The 13,644-nt window shown below is 36.8% G+C and overlaps 1 protein-coding gene across 1 annotated transcript; it reads left to right on the top strand.

Moving 5' to 3' along the window:
• Positions 1–290: 290 nt before the first annotated feature.
• LOC107575488 (uncharacterized) lies at positions 291–10,198 on the top strand. Its single transcript, XM_016261857.1, has 11 exons — positions 291–351; positions 549–869; positions 968–1,288; positions 6,008–6,328; positions 6,428–6,748; positions 9,021–9,083; positions 9,150–9,278; positions 9,601–9,629; positions 9,708–9,779; positions 9,924–9,992; positions 10,160–10,198. Exons 1-11 carry the CDS (start codon positions 291–293, stop codon positions 10,196–10,198), a joined length of 1,746 nt encoding a protein of 581 aa, XP_016117343.1.
• Positions 10,199–13,644: the final 3,446 nt, after the last annotated feature.

The following is a 13,644-nucleotide window of genomic DNA, read 5'->3' as shown; positions in this document are numbered from 1 at the left end:
TCGCTCTCAGAAGAATCAGAAATAATGACTGCCAGAAGTCAAAATTAGACTTTATTGCACAAAGACAAAAAAAAATTAAGTTGCCAGCTGTTCATTTGAAATAGTTTAATCAATATTTACAAGAGAAATGTGAAGCAAGACTTCTCCATTATGACAATACATAGCCACTCATTTAGCAACATTTCAACATCTGTAGATCACAGGAAGTTAAAAACCACAGGAGGAGCTGAGAGTATTTAAAGAAAGAGTTGTGAGCGTATAATGAAGAGGAAGACTGACAGAAAGAGACAATGGCTGATACGTGTCATCTGTGTCTGCTGGGACTGATCTTTCTCTCTTCACTTCTCACAGGTAAAGAGATCTCTGTTTTCTCTTCAACACATTTAGCTCTCTGATAAAGATAAATAGTTTATTCTGGAGAGTGTGTTTGCATTAAGTGAGGAAAAAGACTGCATGATCTGAATCTTCTGCTTTTTATGCTGGTATGTTTTATGTTTTCATGTATTAAAATATAGTATAATAATCACATATATTTTCTTGTGTTTCAGGTTCCAGTGGAGTGGATGATGCTCATGTGTTCATCAGTTCTGGTCAAAATGTCCATCTGTCCTGTAATAATGCTCTTCCTGACTGCACATCAACTACATGGAACTATAACAGATTCAATCAATCAGAGACAGTTGAACTGATTGGTTTAGGGATAACGAAGACAGACACAGAGAAACATGAGAGACTGAGTCTGGGGTCTGACTGCTCTCTGAACATCAAGAACGTCACAAAAGAAGATTATGGACTTTACACCTGCAGACAATATGTGAATGACAAACAACTAGGAACTGATGCTCGTGTTTATCTGCATGTTTTTCATGGTAATTTTATGATTATGTGGTCAATTTAAAAGGGCAAATTCTTAATTTAATCTCTCATGATAATTGAAGAGTGTGATTTGTGTTATTTTGTGTTTCAGTCTCTTCATCTTCATCATCCTCACAGACTGAGATCAGTGCAGGCCGCTCTGTGACTCTCTCCTGTCAGTTGTATTCATTTGCTGACGTTTCTTGTGATGATTTGATTAATTCTGAGGGAATTCAGCTGTTCTGGGTGAATCAGGCTGGTGATAATCTGATAAACTCAGACTCCAGATATCAGATATTATTCTCATCAGATCACTGTATTAGCACTCTGAATACAACACTCCTGAATGAAGATCACAACAGAGAGTGCAGATGCAATGTTACTCACAGAGATCAAGTCAAGGCCTCAGTCACATACACTGTCAAGAGTTCAGGTGAGAAATGAACTTTCCTGACTCACTTTTAGAAGACTCTGATACAGAGACATGCCATGAGGATTAATAATATCATTCATTCAGAAAAACTGAAGAGCTGCGTATAAACTGGTCTAAGCGAAACCCTACCAACCCTCATTATTGCTGAACAGAATTTCTGCTTCTGATTTACATTCATGTCTTTCCAGTGCTCTGGCTGTTTCTCCTCTTTTTTCACTCCTGATAGCTGAGCTTCATGATGATGAAAAATCTTTTGAGCTTCAACTCTCTCCTCACAGTTTCATTCTCCTTTCCATCTCGGGACATAACAGGGTGTCCTATAACTGTCTATTTGAGCCGTAACAGCTGCCCGAGTCTTACTTACAGCTTTTAGTTACTTTGCTGGCAGTTCAGAGACCTAAACAATCATTTATAGCTGGAAACAGCCCCGATATAAACACCTCTCTTCACAATAACTGCCACTGAAAACTGATGATGGAACACAGACTTTGAAAAAGCTCATTCACTTTGCATGTCATGTAATGATGAAGTATGAAAATATGATGTTGATGTCCTACAGTATAATGATGTGTCTGAACGTTCATCTTCTGCAGCTCCAGATTCAACACAGATTCCAGTCTCTGAGACAACATCGAGCCGAACTACAGCAGCAGCTCCTACACAAGGTTCATCATCTCTCTCACACATCAGAGTTCATTCATCATTTCTGTGACGTGAAGCTCATGTATGATGAGATGTTGATGATGTTCATCGTGTCTGAACTGAACTAATATTCATGATCACATATCCAGCAGAAACTGAAGTCAGCAGGACTGCTGGATTATTATTCAGAGGTACCACACATCTTTACATTGTTTATCATTTCACAGCTTTGATTTCATTCCCAGTTTCACAGATTGAGTCTGTTTTCTCTTGCTTGTGTCTGTCATCTGTCCTGCAGTGATTGTGATTATTGTTGAGTTTGCAGTGTTTGCTGCTCCTACTGTGATTCTTCTTCAGATCATCTGTGCAAGAAGAACTGGTGAGTTTTTCAGCCTCACACAATCTGCAACAATATTTAAAATAGCACAAACTTAGAGGATTTTGTTCATCATATTAGTATTATTTTTCTTCTCAGAAAACAAAGACAAATCTCTGACCACCCTGAAGAAATAGTGATGTCATCCATTTATTTTCATTTATATGGAGTTAATGGATATTTGCATGCAGTGTACAAAGTCATTTTCTTGTGTTTGGTATAAAACCTGCTTTAAATACAGTATTAAATACAGTAATGGACAGATTGATGGTATAATAATATCTGTTCTGTGTGATGGAGCTGCTTCTTTTATCTCATCTGTTCATTTTTTTCTTCTTTTTTTACAGTTTTTATTTATTTCTTTATTTATTATTATTTTTAAATGTTGGATGATTGCTACTAATTTTCTTAATAAAACCTCTGCACTTGTGTTTAATATTTCACCTTTGCTGAGATATTTCTTACAAATCTGGTGATTCCCCTTCATGAGCTCGTAATGTGAGGATGCGTTAAACTGAAGCAAAGCAACAAAGATGAACAAATAATGGAAATGATTAATTCATGTTCATAATAATTCATATAACGTTATTGTGGTTAGTTCAGAAATCCATGTTGATAAACCAATGACTTCCACACACTTCACCTTTGCTCACAGCTGGGCTACAATATGATGCTCATCTAATTCTGGACAAGCCCCGCCTATTCAGACAGAAATGGACCAATGGAAGCTGTATTTAGTGAGCAGCCAATCAGATTGAGCTGATGTCAACTCCACCCACTATATACATATTCTACTCTGTTCATGTCGTCTGAAGATGAGACTATAGTAGCACTGTAACTGTGACACTGACACACAAACAGACTCATGAAAATATTTTTATTAATAGTTTTATTAATACATTTCTTTGGGCTCTTGCAAGCAGATTCTTCTTCAGTCACGATCTAATTACTAATCAGTTTACTGCTTTAAGTCCTAAGAAGCCCTCAGATATTTGGCTGTAAATTTAATGTAAATCTAATATATAAAATTAGTGACCATAATAAAAGAGAATATTTAAAAGGAGAACTTGTGATAAGTAATCTGCTCACATGCTGTATATTGATTTAATTTTATAGAAATTCAGAGGGATGTTGATTTAATTCAAATAAGGTTTTAAATCAGTTAATTAAACAATCTAAACTCATTCAACTGTTAACTGAAAGGAGTTTAATGGCGTGCAGCAGCTCACTTACAGAAAGAAGAGGAAGTGACGTCAGAGTGATTCAGATTCACAGCATCATCTAATCTGGGTTCAGAGAAGACCACGGCTCTACTGCGGTCAAACTGAGTTCTGAGTAACATGAGTAACGAGTTTACAAACCTCAACAGTGAGATCACAGCTCTGAAACACACAAACTGCTATAATTAATACACTATTTTAGTTACGAAAGTGTAGAACGGCTGTCAGCCATCTCAAGATTGTAAGTAGGTTTTGACTCTGATGCGAAACATCACTGTAAAACTTCATATGGAAAATTATGCTTCCATAATCTTAACAGGGTTCAGAGATGAGCACCGTAGTGAGCACTTTCCACAGAGTCTCTCCTGACACTTAAACTTGTGGAATTCCTTGAAGAACATGGGACTGGTTGCGACAGTCTTGTGTATCGTGAGAAGTTTTTCATCCTCATATAGGATGTGCTTGTCTTCATCAATGGCCAGTTTGACGGATTTAGAGCAGCTGCAGCAGAAATAATTCTGTTCATCCACATCTTCACCAAAAAACACTGTGTCATTTTAGCATGAATGCCCTACATCTGGCCCTTTCTGTGGCAGATCTTGATTTGTCTTCACTCAATTCTCAAAGAGTTTGACCAATGCTGGACAGATGCAAGATCATAGTTTCCAGTTTCACTTTAATCAACTAATCGAGGTATTTGAGTTTACCTGAAAACCAGAGCCAGGTGTTTGGATGAGGAACCCTGCTTTACATGAAATCACTGAAATAAAAACTTTAGATACACTGCATCAATGAAACTAACAGTGAACTCGTAAACAGATTGCAGCAAACATTTTAACGAAGGAAAAGGTTGAGAAATGCAGTTAGAAACCAGGTTAAAGAAAGAAGAGGAAGTGTTATGTGAATGTGTGAGAATTCACAGCATCATGCGTCCAAACTGGGTTCAGAGATGATCTCAGATCTGTGTGGGTTAAACCAGTGTGGTCAAACTAACCGAGTTCTCACAGTCAGCAGCAACACACTTCAGAAAACACTAGAATACAAACCACAACACAAAGAGACAAAAGATGACCGTTATTGCTGAGAGGAGAACAAATCTTACAGTGCTGTACAAATGCACGTTTATACACAACTTCATTTGATTTGAAGTATTTTGCACTCACAGATAAACATCTGAATGTCTGTTCAGTAGTGCCTGTGTAACTGTGTTTAGTAACTCTGGTGCTTCTAATTTAGTGAGTGTACCAAATACATACATTTAATTCACTTTATACATATAACATTTTAGCAATTTCTGTTTTATTAGCAAATTATATGCAATTTCTATTTAAATTAACACAAACCGCAAAATTTTACTTCCAGTCACATACATACGCTCTCAAATGCCCAAGACCGCAAGTGTAGATATTGGGATGGCCAAAGGTTTGGTGTCAAAAACTCATTTTGACATCATGCCATCAAATTTGTAGATGTGTTAAATGGTTTTGCCAAATGTCTGACCAATGACTTTGGAGGAGTTCAAAAAAAGTAGGGTTTCAAAGATTTTTCAAAAGGGCGGACAGCAAGTTTGACTGACTATGACATTATTGGTATTATTGTCATTAGTACGACTCAAGGAAGGAAGTCATCGATAGTGAATACCTTTTCAGTAAAACCAGGTTTATCACTAATATTTTAATAAAAAAGTAAGAAAGAAGTGAAACTAACAGTAATGCAAAGAACAGCCCATAGATTGTGTTCAGAGCAAATGCGTGTTGAGCAACAATATGCAGTTCTCACACTGAAGTGTACATGTTTCATGTCCATTGTCGTTTCAAAGTCTTGTGTTTCTCCAGGTTAGTGGTTATGGTTAGGCAGTTCATAGGAAATATAGAAGAAACAGAGCTCAACACAACACTGGTAACAGTCAGCACTCATCTCTCGAGGGAAGATTTAACCGATTGAGGCGTTTACAGAACGCTGCAGGTTAAAACAACCTGAGCTCTTCTGAGTTCTCCCACTTCTCCATTATGACTGGCATTGTGTCACTAAATAGCAGCTTTTAAACACTGAGTCCGTCAGATCAGAGGAAGTGAACAAACACAGGAGGAGCTGAGGGTATTTAAAGAAAGAGTTGTGAGCGTATAATGAAGAAGAAGACTGAAAGATAGAGGAAATGGCTGATAAGTGTCATCTGTGTCTGCTGGGACTGATCTTTCTCTCTTCACTTCTCACAGGTAAAGAGATCTCTGTTTTCTCTTCAACACATTTAGTGGAATTAGTCTGAGAAAGAGTTCATTTGAACAGGATCAGTTTATTCTTCTGTTACAAACAGAACATACTGGATTATTCCTGAACGACCTAAAACTAGACAGTTTCACACTCAAACATCTGATGCTGAATTATCTTCATGTTAAGAGTGTGCTTGTGATTTGAAAAGCTCTCTGATAAAGAAAAATTGTTTGTTCTTGAGAGCTATACCTGATTATACTTGTGTTTCAGGTTCCAGTGGAGTGGATGATGCTCATGTGTTCATCAGTTCTGGTGAAAATGTCCGTCTGTCCTGTAATAATGCTCTTCCTGACTGCACATCAACTACATGGAACTATAACAGATTCAATCAATCAGAGACAGTTGAACTGATTAATTTAGGGATAAAGAATAAAAACACAGAGAGACATGAGAGACTGAGTCTGGGGTCTGACTGCTCTCTGAACATCAAGAACGTCACAAAAGAAGATTATGGACTTTATATCTGCCGACAATATGTGAATGGACAAAAACAAGGAACTGATGCTCGTGTTTCTCTGCATGTTCTTCATGGTAATTTTACGATTATGTGGTCAATTTAAAAAACAAATTCTTCATTTAATCTCTCATGATGATTGAAGAGTGTGTGATTTGTGTTATTTTGTGTTTCAGTCTCTTCATCTTCATCATCCTCACAGACTGAGATCAGTGCAGGCCGCTCTGTGACTCTCTCCTGTCAGTTGTATTCATTTGCTGAAGTCTCTTGTGATGATTTGATTAATTCTGAGGGAATTCAGCTGTTCTGGGTGAATCAGGCTGGTGGTAAACTGATAAACTCAGACTCCAGATATCAGATATCATCCTCATCAGGACACTGCATCAGCACTCTGACTTCAACACTCCTGAATGAAGATCACAACAGAGAGTGGAGATGCAATGTTACTCACAGAGATAAAGTCAACACCTCAGTCACATCTACTGTCAAGAGTTCAGGTGAGAAAACAATCTCATCAATCAGTTTTAGACCCCCATAATGTTAGTGACTGTTAGTGTTATTGAAGCAGAACAAACCAAGGCACTAAAGCTTCGTTCAGTCTGATGGAAGAGAAACTCAAATCACTAGCAGTAACGGTCCAAGAAGTTTTGCTTAATTTTTTTTTTTTAATTGAACTTTTTATGTAATGTGGTGATCAAAGGTAAAATATAATAGTGACATTATAGGGCAGGGGTTTTCACACTTTTTGGAGCCAGGATCAATTCTTTTTCTTCAAAATAACAGCAAAATGTCCTACGTTGCAAAACAAAGGAAACAACAACAAAAAAAATTGCTTGCTATAAACTTCACAAAAATGAACCAAAACTCAGCGAATACTGCCCACTGTCACACATGAGAAATATGCTATATTGGAATCTTGTAGCGCATAATTGTCTGTGTTTCACTCATTTGAAATTAAGTGCATTATATGAATAGGGTAGAGTGGGAGAAAACACCCCCTTCTGTTTTTCCCAAAATAACCACTAGATAAAGTCAAGATAATATTTTATTGCAACTATGGGCAGCATTTTCAAGAGTGAAGTAGAAGTTTTCATCATGAAGCTTACACTGGTGATGTACAGTATCTGAGAGAAAACAGATTTCACAGTAAATTATCTAATTCACAGCAGTAAGAAAAAAAGTGTTTTAAAGCTTGTTTTGTAGAACATCACAGTTATATGAGAATAAGGCCTGTAGATAGGGAGTACATGTTATTTAAAAACATACATAATAATATAATATAATAAAAACGTCACGATGTGGGAAGATTTCCATAACGCCACCCAAATGTTCACGCAAAGAAATAAGGCTTAACTTTTATTCTCGCTGTAGTATTGTTATTGCAAACGGCGTCACGTCGTGAAGGTGCTGCGTGTTTCTTTGTGAAAGCAAAACTACTTTGTTTGACCTTCCAAATGAGGACAATATCTGATTCGTCATGCCTAGAGCTGATCCGTGCTGGTCACTGAGGAAATGCATCAACTTCGTGCTGTGGATCACCAGATCGGCTTTCAATGTGGACGAAGCGGAGTCCAGCCCGGGGTCGTCACATGTGGTTGCCGCAAACCCGCCGGCCGCACCATTCTCAAGCCCACCGCCGCTTTTTTGTCTCGTCGCTCCGGTCGGACAGGGCATCATCACAGTATGGCAAGGGTCGTAACATTTCCGTCACAAGCTTGAGGTATTCGGCCAATCACAACGCACTGGATAGCTGGCCAATCAGAGCACACCTAGCTTTTCAGACCGATGAGCTTTGTAAAAATCTACACGTTTCAGAAAGGCGGGGCATAGAGGAGAAACAATAATGTACAGCATGTGGAAAATAAAGTGTTTTTTGAACCTTAAACCACATAAACACATTTCATTACACCAAATACACAAAATAATGTTATTTTTAGCAACATTATAGGACCCCTTTAAAAATTACCTCAAGTTAGCATCAGGTAGTAAGTTAGCTAGCCAGTTAGCATTAACTAAGGTTTTTTTTTTTTTTCAAATAAGCTATTAAAATTTTGTATTTCATAAGTAATGATTATATTATTTTTAATTTTAAGATAAAACTGCCTGTACTCTGATTTTGCTGCAAATGTATAAAGCAAAGTGCTTTGTAATACTGGAACACTTTACCCCAACTATGGAGCAAAACACCCTCTTGGTGCAAATTATTTTTTTGTTAAACATCTAATAACATGAAGACTCAGGACATTTTTCATACTTGGTTTATAATTGATGTCATTCTCACTAAAACTATTATAAATATTCTGGACACATTTAACTTTTGTTTCACAGAAAAAAAATTAAATAAAATACACATTCCTTAAAGGGGCATTTTGCCCCACTCTACCCTAACTCTGGAATATAAATCATAGCATGTTTTAGATGATTACAAACACAACTTGTATTCCGGAAAACACGGTAGGCTTATAGAAAATTATTTCTCAGACACTTTGAAAATCCCTGTTCTACAGTATGATGCATCTGAACTAATTCATGTTTTACAGCTGAAGCTAAAACAACGACAGCAGTCACAAACTCTGAGGATCGCTCAACTACAAACACACACATAACTAATGGTACAGCATCACTGTCTTCCTCACATCAGTGCTTTGCTGTGGCTCTCAGAGACTGGTTTCTAATTAGCATTAGAGTTATCTTGTGTGTTAACTAATTCAAATATGATTGACATATTCTACAGTCTGATTAATCTGAACTAACATTCATCTTTTACAGCTCGAGCTGATTCAACGACAGCAGTCACAAACTCTCAGGATCCTCAGGATTCTGCTCATACAGGTACATGCTGCTGCTGCTGCTTTTAAGCCTAAAATGATGTTACTGATGATGCTTTGACTATAATTGTGATCAATGGGCCCGTCGGGTCCCTGACTATGACTGTCTCTTCTTTAGTGACAGTGATTTCTGTTCCTGCCGCTGCATTCGCTGCTTTCCTTGCCGCTGTTCTCTGGCTGATCTGCAGAAAAAGAGCTGGTGAGTTTTCAGATTTCCTCCTTTGTAACAATTAAAAACAGCTCATATCTCACTGTAATGATCAGCAAACAAACATCCTCTTCAGATTGTGTGTTATTATAGAAACAATATTATGCAACTATGACGTTCACAAACACAAGTTTAATCCTGCTGTCAAAGAGATATCAAGTCAAACAACAATCGTTTCTATCACTCGTTTTAATGCTTCAACAAAATCTTGCCCCTTGTGAAATATGAACATTGTTAGCATTGTTAACATTCAGTGTTTTGCATGTGTGTTTTATCATAAATAATCATATTTCATGAGGTTCTTTTTTTTCAGATGATAAAAGAGGGACTGGTGAATCTGCGGTGAGTTCAGTAATGCCAGTGATTGAGATTTAAATTCTGTCTTTAAAGCTCAATTAAGCGTTTGTTTGTTGTCTGAAGGTCAAAGGTGAGAATGAAGATAAAGGGACGTATGAAACAATCAACATGTCCATTCCTGCTGCAAGAGACAATGTGAGTCAACTAAATCATTCAGTTCAGTTCAGATCTATAATGTGAATTACTGAAAGCTGTTGTATTATTGTACATATTACACAGAGAGATATGTCTGATCTGTGTATTAAACTTGATTCGCTGCACGTTTGCATTAATGTTTAGGAGCCGACAGATGATGTGACTTATTCTGAAGTCTCTTCTTCCAGTAAAAAGCCAGTAAAATCACTCAATGTGAGTTGATAGCAGCTCGTTCCCTTGTTCTTCATCTAATTCAGATTAAATCACAGCATCTTCACTCATCTAAATGCTGCTGAAACTTAGTTTGACTGATAAATGATGCTAATGCGCTAATAGTAATAATGGCATTGATGGAGAAAATCTGAAATCTGTTCTTTCAGGATCATAATGATACAGTGACTTATGATGCCATCAGATGAACAGAAAATAAGCCGCAGGATGAACTTTACAAGAACAAGAGCTTCACAAATAAACATTATGAGCTCACCATAGCAGCAGCAGATGGGGCTTTTTCTCAAGATTATGAGGTTCATGTCGTTGCTGTTTGAAAGAATTAGATATTTGTATGTGAACAAACAGAACTTTTAAGTCAAATATTTGATGAATTTTAAAGCAAAGTGCTGTAAAAAAAAGTTTTTTACCAAAATGTAGTAGACGCTACTCTTGCTTTCAGCGGCTGTTTCTTGTAGAAAAAGACATCAGGTAGACAGTAGTCTGAAAATGACTTCAGTGTCTGTTCAAATTATATCTTCTTCAAATATATGTAAAAAATTAAATGCCAGTTATTTCTTTTTTTTCCCACGTGACAATAATGAGCATGAAAATATCACTGGTTAAAGCAAAAGTTATTTTGTTTCCATTCAAGTTAATATTTACTGACGTGGTGAACGCAAGTATTATGATAAAAAAAAGAAATGATATCCTGGAGAAAGACGTTGTAACGATCCATCCAAATCGGCCCAAGGACAGAATCCAATGGGTGGGCGAAGGTTTAATGCATCTAGGTCTTTTACTTGCACTTCTGCAAAGTTCACTTCATTTATCAGGATTTAGTTTTAATTTTAGTCTAGCTCAGAGTTCAATCTGACTCCAGTTTCAAGTGATCATTAAATTTAGACTGTATCTGTATAATATCTATTATGTATTCATTTAGATATTTAATTATTTTGAATATCCCATACTTTCAATTATTCGTACATTAAGGACGCTGAGAAATTCACTCGGCCAACAGTAATATCACAGACACAAACTCGCCAGTTCTGATCTTACTCAGAGGATGCAGGGTGATTATAATACTTTTAAGTAGGCTGCACCCTGCTAGCACATAACAAAAAGTGTACTTTTTATTTTATAATCATGTAAACTGCAACTTAAGTCAGTGATAGTCAGAAATCTGAAGTCCTTCATGATGCGTGTAGCTTCCTGGCTTAAAGGGAACCCCGGGTATTAAGACTTGTATGGCTTAAAATAACGTAAATGATGTCAGTTAATGAAAAATGTAGTAGAAACAACATGAAAGATTTACGTTAGTTCAAAAATCCACATCGTCTTTTGCTTATTTTGGACTGTGGGGGGCGCCATTATTTCGATGACGTCAAATGGTTGCACTCGGTGAGCTACTGGCGCTACCTGTTGCTATTTTGACACAACTCATAATATAAAACACGGATACGATGCCACATTGTGCGGCTTTTGGCTGTAATTTTCAGTCGAAGGGCAACAAGAGCAGCGATGTAAGTCTTCACAGCTTTCCTAGCGACAAGAAGAGGAGAAAAGAATGGGAAGATGCCTGTGGACGAATACAACTTCCCAAAGACCCGCGTCTGTGTTCTCGCCACTTTAGCCCTGATGCCTTTGAGGCCTTTAGTAGACCACAGCTAATGAAAGAACTTACGTGTGCCGACGGATTTAAACGTAGACTTAAACCAAATGCTGTACCATCGATTTTCCCCCACAAGGAGTCTAAACGCACCCGGATATCGAGTGAAATCCGCACTGAAAAACGACAGAGACAAGAAACGCTAGATGCTATCCTGGTAGGATGTAAACATGACACCATAGCCACAGAAGGAGAAAGTTCAAGCGTATTCGCGGAGGAGCTGGACAATTCGTCAGTTTCACTGCGGTCAGTAAGTGTACAGTGTTATTCAGTTATGGTTGATGCAACAACGCAGACGGATGTTGACAAGTGTGACGCAGCAGTACAGTGTTCAGTAAGGAAACCAGGCTACAAAGGTTTTCATCTAATACCCCTTATGTCTTCTACATCATGATAAAAGTATTGTAGACAAAAACGTGCAAAAAATAATACAACACAGACTATTAACCCCTTCTGTGAAAATTTATCAAAAAGATATAGGGACAAGTGTAGCTTCCTGGCTTAAAAAATGTTGAACTCTTCAACTGATGATTCATAATGAGCTTTATTGAAGATCCGTCACCGTAGATTTGTAGTAATCACCATTAAATGCCATAAGACATCACGAATCACCGTAAGAGCTTTGTATAAAGCAAACAAACACAAAACATAATATAAATAAACCTGAAACAAACATACATCAATTACAAATACAACAATTTAACACACCTAACATCATAAAAAACAAATAACCATTACTACATTAAAATAAATCCAAAACAATACAGATAACAAAGTCAATATTTTACCTTATTCTCCATTTAAACCAGAAGCTAAATCCTTGAAGTTCTTTTTAACCGTAAACCCTTGAATGAATCGACCATGTGCATCTTAGCTGCGCTCCTTACTAGAATGCTTTGAGCACACGCAATATCCGCTTACATGGATGAATGTCAAAATAAAAGACTTCGTTACAACAAGACGTATAAACTAATAAAAACCCCAGAATCCAACAATTAAACATAATATACATTCAAAATGGACAACGTAATAAATCACTTAAAGAATATCAAAAAATTTGAAAAATAAATAGTATAAAAAGGAAATAACCAAATCCTTAACACCAGCATCCCATGCTGGTCACAAACATAGATGTTGAGGATGGTTGCCTGTTCACCAGGGTGGAATGCGCAACTACATTGCATTTTGTTATGATGAAAATCATGAAAATACAAGCTTTTATTAATATACGTAACAAGTTAATTTAATAATAACAAGTAAACATTAACACAATAATAACAATTATTTAACAAAAAATAACACTCATCAGAATCAGAATCAGAATCAGAATCAGAATGAGCTTTATTGCCAGGTATGTTTACACATACGAGGAATTAGTTTTCGTGACAGAAGCTTCCACAGTGTAACAGAATGACAGTGACATAACAAAAAACACAGATAATAAAAATAAAAATAGAACAAGTAGATAAGGAATAGAAACATATAATTGACAATTGTGTGTGCAGGTATATTACAAGGTATATATATATATATATATATTTTTTTTTTTTATACAGGTACTGTATATTATGTGCAAATTTGAGGTGTAGGCTGAGTATGAGTGTTAGATAAATAAGTGTATGAGTGAATAAATAGTGTGTGTTCCATGGTTATTGTCAAGTGTTCATGAGATGGATGGCCTGAGGGAAGAAACTGTTCCTGTGTCTGGTCGTTCTGGTGCTCAGAGCTCTGTAGCGTCGACCAGATGGCAACAGTTCAAAGAGGGAGTGTGCTGGATGTGAGGGATCCAGAGTGATTCAGAGTGATTTGTATAAAGCAAAACACCAGCACCAGACCACAACATATGCTGGTCTTTCCAGCAGGGTTTATTATTCAAAACTACATTTTCATTTTATTATTCTCACATTTTTTATAGTCCAGAAAAAAAAAATCACAGATTTTAGTAGATTCCCTGCAATGGTGAAAAGAAAATGTAACGCATTAAAC

The sequence above is a fragment of the Sinocyclocheilus grahami genome, unplaced genomic scaffold, assembly GCF_001515645.1.
Source record: "Sinocyclocheilus grahami isolate Dianchi unplaced genomic scaffold, SAMN03320097.WGS_v1.1 scaffold2672.1, whole genome shotgun sequence".
Lineage (NCBI taxonomy): Eukaryota > Metazoa > Chordata > Actinopteri > Cypriniformes > Cyprinidae > Sinocyclocheilus > Sinocyclocheilus grahami.
The sequence above is the reverse complement of the archived record's forward strand: the minus strand, read 5'-3'. Positions and strand labels throughout refer to the sequence as shown.